Raw genomic sequence first — 18,925 nt, 5'->3', positions numbered from 1 at the left:
TTTTGGTGGGATTTCAGGGATACACGCAGTACCTAATGGCTTCTTCTGGCAGTCACTGATTTGTTTCCATTAGCTCATCTCTAGTCTTATAAAACAAGAGAGATGCTTAGGGCCCTTTCTGGATTTAGGATTATGACTTGGCGGCGGGGGGTGGGGGGTGGATTTCAATGCCTCCATACCTTTGCAATGAGGAGAACTATTTACATACCCTCCAGATATAGAGGTAAAATGCTGAGGGGATTGTCAATGTCTCCGTCAGCTAAAAGAGCAGCCCTTCAAAATGCTGTCTGTAACAGGTGCAGTGAAAACTACTTTTAATGTTAATTCACATTTGAATGACATTTTACAAACCTGTGTGTTTGAAAAAAAAAAAAGCTCAGAAGCCTCTCATATCTCTTAGAAAACAGAGACTTCATTTATAATTAGAATTGTCATTTGCTTTACTCCTAATTGTCAATATCTTAGTTAACCTAAATAGCAAAACCAGACCCACAGAAGGTCATCTGAAACAGGTGCAGATAAAAAGTTGTCTTAGGGATGACTTCTTTCTGTTACTTTATATTTAGAAAACATCTTGCTGTCTACAAAGATTTTTTAAGTCTATTTTAACGTTTAATTATTTGTTTGACAGGCTTATTGAGTGCTCACTATGTGCCAAACATGATCTTGAATAGTTTGGATATCGATATGGACAAGGGAAAGCCCTACCTTTTTGGAGCATACATCTAATAGCTCACACACTTGTATCTGGAATGGTATTTTACAAATGGGGGAACAGAGGCAAGAAAATTTGAGTGACTTGGCCAAGATGGCAACTGGTAAATTTCAAACCCAGAATTACACCCCAAATCCTTCTAACAGTCATTGATCTTCCCACCAAATTAGTAAGGTGAAGAATACTTTTAAGTATATGAGTCAGATATAGTTTCATCTTTACCTCATTTCACATGTCCTAGGTGGGCGCTCGACACTCACAGAATCAGAGTACTAGTATTTCTTGAAAATCCCGGTCATACTCGGAGCAGGTACATCTTTCACCTTTCTGCTTCCTGTGTGTCACTGCAAATCTTGACTGACTTCACTAACCTTCCATGGTTCCAAATCCTTCCATGGTTGTTTCTGCAGTTTACAATGCCCTCTCCCCATTCTGGCTTCTTATCTCAGCCACTATCTTTATTTAGCTAAATAGTGTTTAACTGTTTAAACATAAATACCTCTTTGGCTCTACTTTGGATTTTAAGTTCCTCAAGCAGAGGCTTAAAGGGCATCTGTTGAATGATTGAACAGGTACGTCAGTGTGATTTATAAGCAAAAAGAAAAGGAAATCGAGAATGTGGTTTGGATTAAAACTACTAAAATACCCTTGAGAGTCATAGGATGTGGTCTCAGATAACAACATCTCAGGACAGGAAAATGGACATCTGTCAGTCATTGGAAATACTGCTTCTAACGTTTGAAAATTAAGGACTTAATTAAATTAAGTCACAAACCTTTCTCTAAAACTACCCTCTGGTAATTCTTGCCTTTGTGATTTTTACATCCATCAGTCGTCTTTCGCAACCAGACTACTGTCGACTAGCATGACCAGCCCCCCTCGTTGTGTGTTACTCCAAAATGCTAGCCACCAAAGAATGCCTGCTTATGTCCAGGGGCACAGAACTTTCCTTAAAGCAAACACCTCTTTTATGAAGGAAGTTTGTGGGTAGGTAGGAATGTTTCCAATCTAAGATGTGTCTCTTTCTTGTAGTGAGGCTCCTTACGTCAGCCTTCATCTTCCTCCTGGCTTCTCCTCGGACTCTTCGGCAGGTGTATTCCTGTCTAAAAACACAGTATAATAAGGAAGCGCCCACCCCATACTTCTCCCCGTCACCACGAGAGAATCTGGATAAGAAGAGGATTGGCAGGAACTGCCTCCTCTTGAGTTCTAGAAAATGGGTGCCTTCTCTGTAAGACTGTTGTAAAAAATTTCCTCATCTATTTTGTTGTTGTTGTTAATTCAGAAAAGGCTGAAGGAAAGATGGGTCTTCCTTTGATCCCAAGGACTGTATTTGATTTCAGCTTTGTCTGTGCTTTCCCATCTTTGCCTTATTCCACCGGTGCTCATTAAGTATGTGCTTAGTGGATGAGTCAGTCCTGAGGAAAAACTATGTCTCTGCAGGTTTCAGAATGTAAGTTAGAGAACTGAGAGACTAGCAGGCCTTTTTTCTGCTTGGTCTTTTTGTGTTGACTAAAATTTCCCCTGCTATGGTGAGAAGCCCTCTTTTGAACTAAGGCATTGATTTGTCATAGCTCCTTCTGAACCGTATTTTAGGGACAGGAGTGTTCAATCTGTTATTCTGTTAGTCTGTTATCTTGTAATTTTGTTAGCAAAGGGCAGAGCCCTGGGGTGTTGGGACCCAGGATCCAAAACATTTCTAAATTGAGAAAGGCTTGGCAGTATTTACCAAAATGTGGAAACCTAAAAATGGTGGCATCAGAGACGATTTTAGTGAAGACCCATATGGAACCTCCCATAATACTGAATTGCCCTGTGTGAAAAGTAAGTTTCTTCAATTCTCCCTCAGTTCTTCCACTTACTCCAAGGCCAGAATCTCAAGTTGGTGCCCGGGTTATCCTTGATTCGTCTCTCACACTGGCTATAATATCTACTTTTTGATAAAGCAGGGAGAGAGGCAAGAATGCCCAGCAAACATGGATAGTATTGTTTACTTACATATTCATTTTTAGGGTTACCTGCTTTTAACAGGGTTTTATTTATATCAGTAATGGGAAGTTTCTTCTTAAATACAACTCAATATATATAGCGTGTGGTTTCAAGAAAACTATTACTGAAATCATAGCACAAGTTGCAGAGGGATGTGGCAGCAATTACATGAATGGCATGAGAAGACAAGCTTGGGAACCGTCGGGGTAGGAGAATGATTGAGAAATGCCATTGCCAAATGCCTCAGCTGGGGAAGCGAGCTGCAGCCCGGCACACGTGGTAGGGTGATGGCTTCCAGATGTGGACTTGGAGGCTGCGTTGGAAGCAGGGTAGGAAGGGCGAGGGAAGAACCCCTACATGGCTTATAATGTAGAGCACACATCCAGACTGCCTCTTCCCTCCAGAGTGGCAGCCCTGTAAAGCCCAGTTTTTTTTGTTGTTGTTTTTTTTTTTTTCAGACTGGTGTTCTTTGTACCAGAGAAGGTAAGACGCTCTCCTTAGAGGGAGGAATGGCTGCCATGTTCGACTACAGGGCAGTTGCATGTTGTAGTAGGTATATTTCGCCACCTCACTTGGTCATGGATTGCTTTTGTCACCGTGGCCTGATAAAAATGCTTTTCTGAAAGAGATCTGTCCAGAAAGAATTCAGACATGACAGCCCCACAACATAATACCTCTGGGAATTAGAACTATTCTACTTTACTTTTTCATCTCATGTTCTTCCCTTTTAATGGCGGCCGAGTCAGAGCACACATGGTTGGTTTATTTACACGTTTGTGCATATGGATTTTTCCAAGTAGGGCTGTAATAGAAATAGTCTATCAGTTACCACGATTATATGGTGGACGCACTGCCTGCAATATTTTGAGGACTTCAGTTGAGTTCATATTCCCCTTGAATGGGCACAGGAACACTGCTGTTCCAACTTCTAAAATGGAAATCAGATTCATTGCCCACATGCAGCAGTTTAGTGATAACCCAGCCAGAGAGAAACCGGCTTAGTTAAGCAGTGCACCCCAAGGGCAGCCAGGCAGTTCTTTCCTGAGGAATCTGTTGATTATCAGAATCTGAGCCAGACCATTTCTGAGAGAAAGTCCACCGTATAACTTTATGATTCCCCCCCACCCCATCCTCTGCCGCTTTCTTTCGAAAATCCTCGCTTTTCTATTGCACTTCCCAATCCTGAACATCAGAGTTTAAAGAGCCCCTTTTTATGGAGTATATGCTAAAGTGCTCTGTTAGACAATATATTTATTACCTGGAGCAAAATAGCTTTTCATAGCCAGGCAGCTTTCTTAGCCTTCTTGCTTCCTCTGTATTTGGGAGAGTCATTCCTTGCGTTTTGCTGGACCATGGTTCCGTTTCAACCAGTAAGGAAAGAGAGAGAGAAAATGTGTGTGTGCATGTCTGTGTGTGTGTATGTGTGTGTGTGTGTGTGTGTGTTGGGGGAGGGAAGCCTTAATGCAGCTAATGAGCACATTTCCGTTTTTCATTTTCTTCAGATGTTCAGTGGCTTCCATATGTCTGAAGCATGCAGCTCTGTTCATCCAGTTTGGTATTACTAACCTTGGGGTTGCCTTTGATGGAGGACATATGTATCCACTGTATCTTTCACTTGTGCTTATGCCTGAGATTCAATCTGGAATAGCTTTGGGGGAAAAAGAGTGGGAGAGAGAAATAGGGCAGGGGACATGTGCGTGCATGCACGTATGTGCCCATGCCATCTTGAAGTACCCCCAACAGAGATGCCAGGCTGTCAAATAACCTCCAAGAGGTGCTCCCTGATTGATTAACTTCAGCTGGAAGATTCCCCGTGACTATGGTGTGTCTGGTTGCTTTCCTTTCCATCAGTACATACCTCTCAGATACGGTCAAGCATGTTTGAAGTTAGTCCCAATCCATTTTCAGTGACAATTTATTTTACTTTTCTCTTTTTTCCTCTGAGTTAGGGTTTGGCAGGTGTGTGTGTGTGTGTGTGTGTGTGTGTGTGTGTGTGTGTGTTGGGAAAGAGCAGGAGGATGACCTGACACTATGCTGTTGTTCTTCAGTGGCCATTTTGTGATGATTTCACATATTTCCACAATTTGGTCAATTGAGGGAGACCCCCTAATCTCTGGTTCTACAGACCAGCTTTGTTAGGTAAGATTACAGATTTCATTGACTGCTCCTCTTCTCCCTGGAGATGGCACATTTGTGTCATTGTCAGTCCGAGCAGAACTGGACAATAGCTGGAGACGTGACCATCGCAGTGAAGAAGAGGGCAGCCTAGTTTTAGAAATCTCAAGGACTCCTGAGAACACAGCCAATAGAGGACTGCTTTTGTGTCTTTCTTAGTGGAAAGAAGAAAGTTTACTACTTAACAGGCAAAAGCAATATTTCAGCTTTTGTAAAAATAGCTTCAAAATGTCACACGTGTCCAGAGAGAGCATCATTGTTTTATTTGTGTTCTTCATTATTTGCATCACGGTGTCAAACTGAAAACTTAGCTACAATTGAGCAGTACTTTTATTTATATTGGAAAGGATAGAAATTGTTCTCATTTCCTACAGTCCCCTGGGAGGAGTTGCAAATTCTCCTGCTTGTATAAAATTAAAAGACCGGTAAGATGACCACTTGTAAACTTCGGAGGTAGGAGGAAATGCCGTTTTACTGAGCTTAAAAGGAGGTCTTCCAGTGGATTTCATGGCTTGCAAAACATAAAGAAGGTAGCGTTCTCTATAGATTTTGTGAGGAACAGCTGCAGGTGCGGCTGCAGGTGCTGTGGAGGTGATGCTGTAGGCTTTTACCTCAGTATCTTTCTAAGACAAACCATATACCAACATATTGGAGACAACCATAAAAACGGTATGCTTTTGTACTGGGGAAGACTGACATGGGGATCTGGGAAGACAAGATAATCCTTCACACTTTTCTTAAGTAAAATGAAATTATTGCTTGCTACCACCACTGTTTTTTTTCCCCCTTTTGTTTTTTTGTTTGTTTTTTCCCAATAGCACCATCATCCATTGCTTTGGTCCAGGCGAAAGAAGTTACAAGATACAGTGTTGCTCTGGCTTGGCTGGAACCAGATAGACCCAACGGGGTGATCTTGGAGTATGAAGTCAAGTATTACGAGAAGGTATTACTTGAATGAGCAAGCTTCTCTTGCTCGTTCTCTTCTCTTCTTCTTTTCCTTCCCTCCCTCCCCCTTACCCTCCTTTCTTTCCTTCTCTCCTTCCCTCCTTTCTTTCTTTTTCTGTTTAGTTTTTAGCCAGTTATAAATCCAGAGTACCAGGGAATCTCAAAACCAAAAGCATTTTGTTCCCCAGTCGAATCCAGTTATGAATGTTATGTATTAAGTTGGTTATCATGAAAAATAGGAATTGTGTTCTAATATAACCATTTTTTCTTTCTAGTAGTGGAAATCAAGATAACTAAGAGGTTCTTATATATAAGCCTTCTATCAGTGAGAGTGACTCATAAAAGTCGAAATAATGATCTGTTTAAGTAGATCACTGCTATTCAGAATCAAGGTGTGGGTTTTGATGACTTTTAATAGAAAATCAGGGAAGGAAAATTACATTTTTCAGCCTCCTAAAGTTATAGAAAGACATTAGTTTTACAAATAACTTGTCTCTCTTAAAGGACAGAATTCTGAAGAGAGCTATTTGCATTCAAGATTGTCTAGAAAATGAACAATTGACTTCTCTTTCTTTCTAAAGATCATCACTTATTGGCTTCCTTATTAAAAGCAAAAAGGGGACAGGACTTATTTTTCACTGAAACCAGATTACAACATTTTTGACATTTTCTAGAAGGAAAATAGAAAAAGATGAGAGACCTTCTTATGGTTATTTCTGTTAAATTGCTGGCTGTGGAGTGAGAAAAGCCACCAACCATCATCTGATTTCCTTTTTCAAAAAGAGCATAAATAGAGATCTGCATATGGTCAGTGTCAACAGTGATCACACCCAAACTCCACATGTCCTTCAGCGTCCAAGATGTTACAATGGTACTTCCAACATTGAAGAGAATAGGAGGTTTAGAGCTTATCAATCTCTATTTACTTTCAACTTCTAAGGACACTGGCTTGGTTCCTTTAATTATGTGCCTAGAGTAAGTGGGGATTTATTTTGCCACCTTCCCTAATTTTATCATCCCATGATGCAGGATCAGAATGAGCGGAGCTACCGCATTGTCCGGACAGCTGCCAGGAACACGGACATCAAAGGCCTGAATCCTCTGACTTCCTATGTGTTCCATGTCCGAGCCAGGACAGCAGCTGGCTATGGAGACTTCAGTGAGCCACTGGAGGTCACGACCAACACAGGTACCAACTTCTGAGGCCCTTTTTACAGTCCAGGTGAAATCTAAGTAGCTGTACCTAATTTCTGGTTAGGCGAACATTCTATTGACAACGAACACGGTTTGAAATGACGATGTCTGTAACTTAGAAAAGCTCATGCTCTTTAGAGAAGAGCATTTTCCATATTACCTAACCTGTCTATGCATGTGATTAGAAAATGTTTTCTTCTTTTTCTTATTTTGAGTCTTCTATTGATCATGGAAAAATGGGATTGATAAGTGGACGAATTGAGAGTTGCATAGCTATCTTAAAGGAGGTAGGAAGTTTTCTCCCTGGGAAGAGTAAAGAAGGGACGAAATTTATCTTCTTTTATTTATTTCTAGGAATCTGTTTAAATCAAGTCAGATCAGTTTTTTTTCTTTTTAAGAGCCTTTGGACAAGCATATCAACTCTCTCAACATTGTGAGTTGGACTGATTGACTTGAAAATGTTAACAAAGGACATGCCCATTGAATGAGCGGTTTACATAAGATGGCTCCACCTATGTAATTAACAAACTGAAATTGAGCTTACTGGATTAAGGAGATAGTGGAGAAGAAGCTTCAACATCAGTTCTAGAAAGTCATTTTCTTCATGAATTATTAAATAAAGTAAGACTGAAAAAGCAGAAGAGAAAGTACTCTAGGATTGAATCTGATGGGGTTTGACATTTTTGGGGGGATATTCCTGGAAGGCTTCAAGGAGGAAGTGGCTTCTGGTCTGGTCAATAATGAGCAGGTTTTGGATCGATTTGGGGCGGGGGATGTGGGCAGGTATTCAAAACTGCTTGTCCTTTTTGAAATTTCCAAGTGTCTTTCTCACTAAGGAATGCATCCAATCATTCAATGAGTTAGGGATGAAACTAGAAATGAAAAGAAGAAAAAGCAATAAGTGGTAATGTTTACCAGAGGATTTAGTAAGAGTCTTCTGGTTGAAGTTCTTCATACAAATACATAAAAGACAAGTCTTCATCTCCTTAAGGCTGTCTTAGAAATGCTGTCGCATAAGTACTTATCAAAGGGCAAAAGAGGCTGTGAGCCTTCCCGGTGGCTTCGGAACGCTGACACTCGTGACCCAGTCAGAAGTTCTAGCTCGTCGGACCTTCCCAGAGGTGATCCTTGTGTAACTGTCTTTGCCAGTGCCTTCCCGGATCATTGGAGATGGGGCCAACTCCACCGTCCTTCTGGTCTCAGTCTCAGGCAGTGTGGTGCTGGTGGTCATTCTCATCGCAGCTTTTGTCATCAGCAGGAGGTAAGCCCTTAAGCCCCTCACTGCCCACCGCCCCCATCCCAGTTTTTATGAGGGAGCTTTTTGTCTCCTCCCAGCAAAGCTGAGGCTTTTGATTAGCATCGTAAATAGGGCATGTGCAGGGCCAGCTCCTTCCTCTTGGCTTTGATCTCCCCACACCCCTACTGGAGCTGGACTGGCCCCAGTGGCAGCCCTCACAGCTGAGAGTCCTGGAAAGACCCAGCTATTTCCTGGAAACCCAGCTGAAAAGCAAGCCAATGAGAGCTAGATTCTCTAAGCTGTAAGGTGTTACATTTATACCTCTCTTAAGCTTAGACTTAACTGCCAAAGGCAAAAAAAAGAAGCCATATAAAACTTGGGTCCAAAATTTAAGCTCTGCCATTTGTCAGCTATATTACTTAAACTCTTTGAATCTTTTTTTTTCCTCTTTTATAAAGTAGGGATAGAGGATCTCAGAAGATCTGCCTCTAAGAGTTACTGACAGGAGAATTTTGATAGGTAAAGTAGCTAATCTAGCACGCAGTAAGTGCTTCAACTCGAGTTTGGTTAATAATAATTGCAACCAAAGCAAATAATTGGGTGCTGCACTCAGTCTTCTTTCAGGAGAGGCCATCACCATTTCTAGAGAGTTTCTATTAAGCGCGCTGTGAACATGGCATTGTTCTTGGAAATGAATCTAAAACAGCAGATTACTTAATTCTGTGAGAGTCTGCAATCTAACCTGATACTTGAAAACCAATCTAGAAAAGAAAGAGAGAAATAAAAATGGCTTGGCAGCCTATTTTTTTGAACTAGTTTTCCTTATTGTTGTTGCCCCCATCTGCTTATTAACACTAGTCAGAGGCTCCAGAGGAATGGGGTCAAGGAGGGACAGCCACTCATCTCCAGTATCTAGGCTTCTCCAACCTTCACTCCCCTGTGCCATCAACTATTTCACAAGGTGGGGCTTTTGGCAAAAGAAAGGCAGAACCCGCAGACATCAAAATGATCCTCTTCAATATAAACTTTTTCCCATTACAGAAGAGGAACATGATAGGAAAACATAACACTTGTCTAGGGTCATGAGTCCCTCAGTGGAAGAGCTACTACTGGACACCCAGTAGCCATGCTCAGCTCCCTGGCCAATGTCTGCTGTGTCCTCTCTCTCTGCCCCTCCTTTTGGTGATCTCATTGATGTCACAACAATGCTTCTGGCTCTTGCCACTGGCCTGAGCAAGCCATCAGGCTCTGTGCTCACTTTGTGGTACACTGTAATTAGGGTGATGACTGTATATCCTAATTTGCCAGGATGGTCTCAGTTGTCACACGTATCTATTAATATCATGCCTCCCCACTCCCATGCTCCAAAACGTACTGGAATTATAGAAATCAATCTTGGTCGCTCTAATGCAGTATGCAGCAAGAGCTCATTGTGTGCAGGCACCACCTACCTTTGTCATTGTGTTTGTTCTTTTTGGTGCAAAGTCTATCGCTGTGTGATTAGAGCTGTGAGTTCCAACCTGAAGAAGGGAAATCCACCGTGAACACTTCTCCCTATCGCTGGACTGCACACATAGAACATCCCTAGACATGCCCACTGCACCCTTATAGCTCAGTCTTTGGAAACTCTAATTTGGCCTAAACAGAATTTGAATTTCAAGTATTCTTTCCTGTTCTGGCATTTGATTTTGGAAGTCAATCAGGATGGACCTCTTTCTCGTCCATTGCCTTTTGGTTTTGCGTACGTACACATGCTAGGCACACAAACACAGGGGAAGGGGATGCAATCATATATATCCATCTGATAGTGGGGGCAGGAGCAGGGCTGGAGACTTCGTGGAAATTACATGGCTTTTGTTTTCATTATTATGTATTTCTGTGCCTGAAAATTTTACAGTATATATCAATAAAATTTTATCACAGAAGGAAGACGTTTAAAAGTCTAAAACTAGGAAAAAAATTCTTAATTACCTCCACGTCGAAATAATCTTTGGCTAAAATCCAGCACCATATGATGCTTAGAACCATTTGAGGGAACATTTGTTTGCAGAAAGTGGGTCTCATGTTGTATCTCAACCTTCTCTTTGATGTTGAAGGGAAGCTTTGTCTACTTGTCCAGCTTTTCTTTAGAGTTACTTTTTTTTTTCAAGTTACCTTAAATATACCAGTGAAACCAGAATAATTAGGAATAAATCACCTCATTATAAGTTTCTTTCAGATGTTCCACTTTGACAAAAAGAAAGCAAAAGCCCAAGAAAATGTAATGGGAAGACGAGCTTATTAAAAAGCTTGTAGCTATAGGAAATAGAATTGCACACTTGATGACTTAATTTTCTTTCTGCTTCTATTGATCACTTTAGTCTTTAAGGCAGGATTGATAGGAGGATGCATCGGATTTCCAATTATGAGTCCCCACCTTAGAGAATTGAGCCTGTCGAGTTACCCAGCGATGATTCTTGTCCCTTCTCCCCCATTAAAAAAAAAAATGTCACTTCCCAAGGCTGATAAACACTGCTTGGTGATTGGTCCTCAATGGATCACTTTTTAGAAAATGAAATGTCAACCCCTTGCCCTCCTATTGATTCTTCTTTAGTGTCGGCCATAAAGCTGTCATGGGAAAGGCTGCCTGGAGCCAGGTAGCTGACAGGCTTTGCCGCGGCTGATGCACACTCAGCTGATTCTTCTCCGCATGCTGGCTGTATGTGCTGTCACATTGGCCTACAGATGTTTAAATGTGACAAGAACAGGTGAAGAGAGAGGAGACAGGTAGTGCGGACAGAAGTCTGGTCCCTGCTTTAAGTGCGAGTACAAATGAAAGGTGGTAAATGGCACCCCAAATAATCTTGCCAGCTCTCTGGGAAGGCAACAAATGGAACGCTCTGGCCCGGAAAATGATAGGGTTGCTTCTCGCCCTTGAGAGCCATGGAAAGTTGAGACAGAGGGGCTCCCTTATACGGTGATTCCCCTCCAACTGAGTCCCACCAGGGGATGGAGTGTGAGTTTTTTTTTTTTCAGAAGTAGAGGACAGGGACCCACACAGTGAGAAAAGTTTCAACCCTCCTGATTACCTCAAAGAAAAATCTGTCTGGTGCTAATTTGTCATTTAGGAAAGAGGAAACGGCCTCAGGCTCACAGCTGGTATCTTGCTAGATTTTTTTTTTTTTTTTGATAGCTATTGTTTCATTTATTTCATTATATCTTCTTTATACTGAGAAGCCTCAGCTTTAGGCAAGCCAGGGTAATCTCCATTTTTTTTCAATGAGAAGAAAGCTTTTTCCTTTTGGCCGACTTGGATGTGTTGTAAACATTTGGGGATCTCAGTGAAAGAATCCAACTCCCACATTTATTTTTATTTATATATTTAAAATGATATACAAAGCAAGTTGACTTAAGACCCATTATATGTTTTTACCACCCACATCATGTTAGGCAAATTCACTTACTTTTTTTTTTTTTTTTTTTTTTGAGAGCGCGAGAACAAGAGCAGGGGGAGGGGCAGAGGGAGAAGCAGACTCCCCCACGGAGCAGGGAGCCCGATGTGGGGCTTGATCCCGGGATCCTGAGATCATGACCTGAGCCGAAGGCAGATGCTTAACCGCCTGAGCTACCCAGGCGCCCCGACAAATTCACTTACTTTTTTTTTTTTTTACAAGCATCTACAATCAGTGCACTCCCTCATCCCTTGATGTGTAATTCAGCTTTCTGGGCACACAATTGTACTTGCTATTGGGTTGTTCAAGTGTCATACCCTTTGTACTTACATGATGCTGTCCCTAGAAAGTTTATCCCAGACCATGTCTGTACATTCTCTCAGTAGCATATGGTACCACGTCCCCATACTCCTGTAGGTATCTATCTGTGGTCTCCACCGTGTAACCGCTTTATTGCTTTCTAAAGTGATTTTGAAAGGACTGTTAACAGCGACATCATAAAATGCAATGATAAGGTCATAACCTCCGGGACTAATGAACGAATGCATTCCATTTCCCTGGTCCCCTGCCCCTTTATAAATGATTTCATCAGGTTGTCCCAAACGCGATTAATCCCGGTTGCTTGAGGCCAGTGTGTCTTCCCCAAATACTATTCTACTGTGCAAGAAAAACTTTTGAAAGGACTAGAACATAAGACGAGTTTCTCATTTCTAAAGCACAGTTTGGTGATGAGAGACAAGTATTGCCTGAAAACCAGGCATAGAGGATTGCTGCTGGGTTTTTGTTATGTCCGTTTATGTTAGGGTACATTGTACCCATTTTACTCGAATTAAAGAAAAAGAAGTGAATTGATTTTAAGAAAAAAAAAATGAGGTGGTTGTGGTAAAATTTGTGAAGAAGGACACAAAAGACCCCTGTTCAGGAAACTACCTCATTCTCACACTGGTACCTTCTCTACCGGGAACCTGGAGAGCAGGTTAAACAATGAACTAAACCAAGGTCACACAGCTGGTTAGTTGCCTGATCGGGACAGGAGCCCAACTTTCCTGACTTCCAATACTGGCACAGATGATTCTAATGTCTTCTGAACTGAAAAAACGGATCTATATCTAAAGCCCACACTGACCATACTAGCGGACCAAAATTTCAGGAGTCTCCTCGGTGCCGTTGGTAGCCCTGATAATCTGTGAATTGCCGTGCCGATCGAATGCACGCTATAAAGTCAGACTTTGTGAGTTGGTTTTGTCTTCGTCTGAAGGCTAAGCTTTTCCACTTTGGAGCTAACTGTTCATGTAATGCGAAAACAGTTACCATTCAGTCTGTATCCATCTTCCCTGGTGTCCTAATTGGAATATTATGATCACATAAGAATGAATACACTCCAATGTTAGCCTAAATTGGCTCCGATGAAGTCATGTGAATTCATACAATTAGGGGGCAGATGGTACTGCAGGAACATTTCTAAACAACTTGCGTGCAATTGTACGGTTCACTTCCACCCATTTCAAAATGTTGCCTGTGAAGAACATTTAGACATCATTTGGTGCAAGAACAATGACAGCTTAAGGAAGGGGAAAGAAGGATGGCTTCTATGAATCTTCACGGGTGATGCCATTAAACGCTGGAAAGGGTCCTCCTGGAGCCGTGCTAGTTATTACATTGCTTTATCTTCTTTAATCTGCACTTTAGCTGAATAAATTACTTACCTTTTACTAATTAGTTTTGGAACAGTGAACCACATCAATCAAATCCATCCACTTGATCAAGGAAAGTTAGTATTTTAATAAAAGCGGGGTTTGTGCTGGGCCCCTGCCACGCTCCCCCTCCAGTGTTTTGTTTGTGTTTTTGAATAGTCAAGGTGCCAGAAGGACACATTAGTTGGGAGGGCAGGGCTCAGGGCTCACGCTGTTCCTCCACAATGCCTGCTAATACCCTGATTCCGTCCCCCTTTGACCCAAGCTGGGGAGGGCTCAGCTCCCACTTGCAGCTTCACCTGCCGGGGAGGCTCCTCCCTCTCACTCCTGCAGATGAACGGTCCCTTGCTTCCTTCTGGAGCATTCACTAACAAGCCATTCCCCTCCCACGCTGTTTTAATCAGCTTGCCCTCTAGTCCCAGTAATTAGAAAATCTTCCACAAAGGTTTCCTTCTGCCATTCAGGTGATCCGCCCGTGGAGGTCAATTTAGAGTTAGCCCTTCTTTAGGCCATGTGGCATCCTCCAGCCTGGCTGACCAGCTTCAATGGGCTTCTTTCTTGGGACAATAACGGACACATTGTCCTCCCCTGAGCCAAGGAGAAAGGGTCATCAGGTGACAAAGGTAGAGCGGAGCTTAGGCATTTTAGTTTCCAATGTCTTCTGAAAAAGCTAATAGGCTACCATTAGTGTTTGAACAGTGATTCCTTGTGTTTCTTTTCCAGCATTTTCTGTACTCCTGGAGGGTCCTCTCCCCCAAGTAACACTGCAAATCAAGAGGTTTCTTTAAAAATAACACCTTCACCTCGTGTTTAATTCCTCCTCCTGTGTTTAGAAGTCTGAGGAGGGGATGGGCGTGTCGGCCTTATAGTTAATGATCCCTGCCATTTTGCATTTCCTCTGGCTTCACACATATTTAATGGATGACAGATAACTGCCCTCCTGGGCAGCTGGAGGCCCTTGTTTCTGTTGGTATATTACAGGGTCTTTGACAAACTCACTGGCATTTTAAAGTTGGTACCAAAGCTCTCCTGCTCAATGCATTGTTTTGCTTCTCTAAAGGAGAGACGTTCAAATCAGCATTGGAAATCTAAAGTGGTTCAAGAGATATACTTGTAATTTTAGATAATGCTTTTAGGAGCTCTGATAAGATACAATCGCTCAGGCTGGCAGGACCCTATCACACCCCTGGGACCCAGCCACGCGTTTCCCTGACATAAAATCTTGTTTTCATAGTTCCTGACCTTACACTCATATTTCCTTTAAAAGGGGAAGGGGATGGGGAGGGCTGAAGGGGACTACATCTTTCAGACAAAGGTTCGGTTTCAGGACATTTCAATGTGTTTCGTTTCTTTGATGAACCAGTGGATTCTGAAAGCAGCGGCATCCAGTTTAAGTGGATTTACTGATATAAAATGTAGTATTACTTATAATAATCTCATCAGAGATCTTGGTGTAAGTTCATCTGTACTATGAGAGGCATGTGAGATTGCAAGCAGATCGGGGCAGGCGCACTCCTCTCCTTGCTAAGAGTGTCGTGGGGCAGCCGCGGGCCCCCTGCCTCACCTATACGGTGGGACTGAGTGTGTGTCTGTCTGCCTGCCTAATTCCCTGGGCTTGCTGGGAAGATGCAATAATAGACAGGATGGCTCTTTAAAAAGTTAAAAGCAAAGTAAAAAGGCAAGCTATTATTTGGGACTGCATTCCACACACTTGGCGGGTTAACTTGAGTGACTGAATCACAACCAAGCTGATTCCTGCTTCGTAAATAGTTGGGGGAGGGCATGATAATGTGTACAGAGCACCTTGGAAAGTTAAATGCAGTGTGAAAGTGCAAGGTATTATTACTTGCAGGGAAATGACACCCATGGAGGGTCATCTGCAGACAGTCCGGCGGGATGTGGGTATGGTGCTTCGGCTCCTCTCTGGTCGCCCCTCGCGGCCCCGTCCACTTCTCTGCTGTTCTTTCTTCTACACGATCATCTCACCCTTCTCTTCTTGTTCGGAGTTCAGGGATTCAGGTTTCCAGAATCTGATGGGGCCGCACTGTCAAGATGCTCTGTGGCCTGGCGGGGATCTTGGGTCAGCTTCCTCATCTGCAAGAGTCTTGGCTTACCTCGTCTGTGAAGCTCCTAAAAAACACGAGAGGAATGCCAATGTGAACTTTACATTTTGGACAGAAACATAAATGTACACATTTTATTCACTTATTTGACCTCATCTTCCTAAACTTTAGAAAGCTGTAGTACCAACTGAGTTGATTTTTTGATTCACGTAGGTGACATAAACGCATACACGTATATATATATGCATCAAGATTATTGACTTAAGATTTGTATGTATTCAAGATTTCTGATTCCCAAGACTTTTATGACACCCAAATCTCATTTCTTTTTTTTTTTTTTCCTCCAGAGAGGGTGAGTGACAGAGGGACAGAGGGGGAGACAGAGAGAGAATCTTAAGCAGATTCCCCAGTGAGCGTGGAACCTGACAACAGGCTCAGTCTCACAACCCTGAGATCATGACCTGAGCAGAAATCAGGAGTCGAACGCTTAGCCGACTGAGCCATCTAGGCGTACCACCCCCCACCCAAATCTCATTTCTTTATGACATTTAGAACAGAATGCCAATGGTGAGACCATACACCATTTCTTTGGAAAAAGAGAATTCGGCTACAAATGGAAACTTCTCATTTTTGCTCTTGCAAGTTTTCTGCGAACTCTTAAGGAACGTAATCCAGTAAAAAGCAAATATTTACCTTTTAAATTTTCATTAATAATTTAGGAGTTTGTAAGCAGCAGCTGAAACCAATAACCACAAAACTATTGTTTTAAGAATATCATCTAATATGATAATGAGTCTTTTGTGGTAGTGGTTATTGTGGTTAGAGCAACAGGACTGTTACCTATCAATACCAGGAACTGAATACTACTGCCATTTGATTTCTGCAGAATTCGCCCATGGAAACTTACTTTAATTCAGAATATGTATGGGAAAATTAGCCAGTCTGTCTTAAGATAGATAAATTTCTTAAGATAAGATAAATTTATTCTTGAGATTTGAAATTATGTTATAAAATACTTGCTTTATCACCTCAGGTTAGTATTGTGGTTAAGAGCAGAAACTCTGGGTTCTGACTGCTTGTGCTTGAAATATCATTCGCCACCAAAGTGACAGTTATTCACCTTATTATTTTACTTCCCATAAACCTCAGTTTACTCATCTGTGAAATATGCACAGTGTATTTGCCTGACTTATGGTAGCAAAGAATTTATGGCATACAACTTTTGAAAATAATTGTGTGTTTTTTTTTAATTTTTAATAGACGGAGTAAATACAGTAAAGCTAAACAAGAAGCAGATGAAGAGAAACATTTGAATCAAGGTACAAAAATTGGATTAAAAATAATTTTATTTTTAGAGCATGTCTCATGTTTTCAGTTTAGAAATGCCTACATTAAATTCACATGACTATTAATATTATAGTCCTCCCATGGAATTATCTAAATAGTGGACTTAAAGGGTATCCAACTGAAATAAGTGATTTGGGATTGTTTCAAGTGAGATTGAAGATGGGGGTTGGGGAAACTCCTTTAGAGTCTTCTTTTCCCTTATTTTATTCTCCACCCTGGAAAGTATTGGTCTTGCTGGCTTATTTTTGTAGGTAGGTGGCAAGGCTTAACTGGTCAGTTTTTCTTGTGTTATAAGATAAAATTTGGGCGGAAGAAAAGAATTCCAGGAATGAACAGTAATTGCTCCAACCCCAAGAATATTTACTATGGCGCTCAGAACTCCTAATATTTCTTCAGTGTACTCTGGTTATTTGGGGGTCGAAGAAAATATTTGAGAACCGGCCCTAGAAGACTTGAGCAAGATAGAAGACTCTTAAATGGACAGTTGTTGATGCCTCTCCTGGAGCACCATCCAGTAGAAACTTCTGAGATGGTGGTGGTCTCTGTCTGCATCATCCAGTACATTAGCCAAGAGCCACATGCACTATTATTTGAAAAGTAGCAAGTGTGAATGAGAAAGTGAATTTTAAATTTATTTAATTTTAACTAACTGATATTTAAATAGCAATTTATGGGTAATAGCTACCCTATTGCACCGCACAGGGAGATAGAAGGAAGAGAGAGACCAGGGGTAGGAAGAATGATCTTGAGAAAGAGTTTCTTGGCTACAGCACATAAAGTCATAAAGGATATGGGATATCTGACAACCTTCTATTTATTCACCTTGTTTTCTTTTCAAAACCATATTTTTAAAATTTGCATGTGGTATATATTTTTAAAAACAAATGACTTTTTTTTTTTTTTTTTTGAGATGAGGACAAAACTGACAGTTCTGGAAAATCAGGGATTAGGTCAAGTAGTGCCCTGCACCCTCTCGCTGCCCCAAAGCCATAGGAGCTCTAGTAGGGAAAGGAGAGTTCCCAGTAATTACAAATGCTTCTTGTGCCAGACATCTCTGGGCTCAGTGCTCCACATTCTGAATTTAGGCTGCAAGTTGACTGTGGCGTTTGGCTGAATTACACTTCCTGGTATTCAAACCATTCACAATGAGGAACAACATTTTCTTCAGCTGAATCTGCCAGATGAACTTCAATGTCTTTACTAACAGCACCTTCTTTTTAAAGCAGAATAAAAGTGCAGATCCAATACAGAGTTTATAGTCTCCAGTCAGCTAGCTGGTATTATCCCTCTTGTCTATTTGGACCTAGCTTTAATCTTCATTTGTTAATTATTGGTCACATGCTTAATTGGTCCAGATATTGGAGAAAATGGGGCACCGTGTAGACATGGACAGTTGAGAAAGAAAGTTCCAGTTACGTTCCCAAGAAAGGATAGCTGGAGATGGTGGGTAGGAAATGAGCAACTGATCTGGACAAACAGTATTCAGCCAACACCTTCCCAGTTTTCTTGTAGAGACTCTCTTTTCCTCCATGGGATGAGTTGTTTCTCAGATTTCATCCTTGAAGTGTGAAGACATTCCAGGAAGTCAGTAGATCTGTAGCCTCTTAAGTAGCTAACAATTCTTTGTTTACCCACTAATGAAAACCAGAGCAAGAATTTAAACATTTTCGTATGTTTGTGCTAAGTATTTTTGTCATGCCAAGAACACTTTTTGTACTGAGTATTTTTAGACCAGGACAACTTAAGTTTATTGCTGGTTTTTGAGAAGTGTTCAGCCATCCTATCACATGTTTATTGCTTAGGTGTTAGAACTTACGTGGATCCCTTTACATATGAAGATCCCAACCAAGCGGTTCGAGAATTTGCCAAAGAAATCGACGCGTCCTGCATTAAGATTGAAAAAGTCATAGGAGTTGGTAAGTATCTGAATGTCTCTTGAATAAGCCTATTTTCTTTGTAGATATTAACTATACATATGTAGATTATACAAATGTGTATGAATGTATTGTATACACGTGTATATATGTAAATATCGGTGTACATGAAATTTCCTTGATCTATGTAAAACATTAACGCAGTGCCCAGCATATAAGAAGCAGTCAACAAATGCTAGCTATTACTCTTTCATCTTGAAT

General features: G+C 41.4%; 1 protein-coding gene across 2 annotated transcripts in view; it reads left to right on the top strand.

Moving 5' to 3' along the window:
* EPHA4 (EPH receptor A4) overlaps positions 1-18,925 on the top strand; it is a 141,157-nt gene that overhangs the window by 98,470 nt on the left and 23,762 nt on the right. For both annotated transcript variants that reach the window (XM_027589823.1, XM_027589824.1), the window contains exons 6-10: positions 5,698-5,822; positions 6,854-7,013; positions 8,168-8,279; positions 16,704-16,762; positions 18,593-18,706. In XM_027589823.1, coding sequence (XP_027445624.1) covers positions 5,698-5,822; positions 6,854-7,013; positions 8,168-8,279; positions 16,704-16,762; positions 18,593-18,706 — 570 coding nt within the window. The remainder of the gene's footprint in view (positions 1-5,697; positions 5,823-6,853; positions 7,014-8,167; positions 8,280-16,703; positions 16,763-18,592; positions 18,707-18,925) is intronic.

This window comes from Zalophus californianus, chromosome 3, assembly GCF_009762305.2.
Source record: "Zalophus californianus isolate mZalCal1 chromosome 3, mZalCal1.pri.v2, whole genome shotgun sequence".
Lineage (NCBI taxonomy): Eukaryota > Metazoa > Chordata > Mammalia > Carnivora > Otariidae > Zalophus > Zalophus californianus.
The sequence above is the reverse complement of the archived record's forward strand: the minus strand, read 5'-3'. Positions and strand labels throughout refer to the sequence as shown.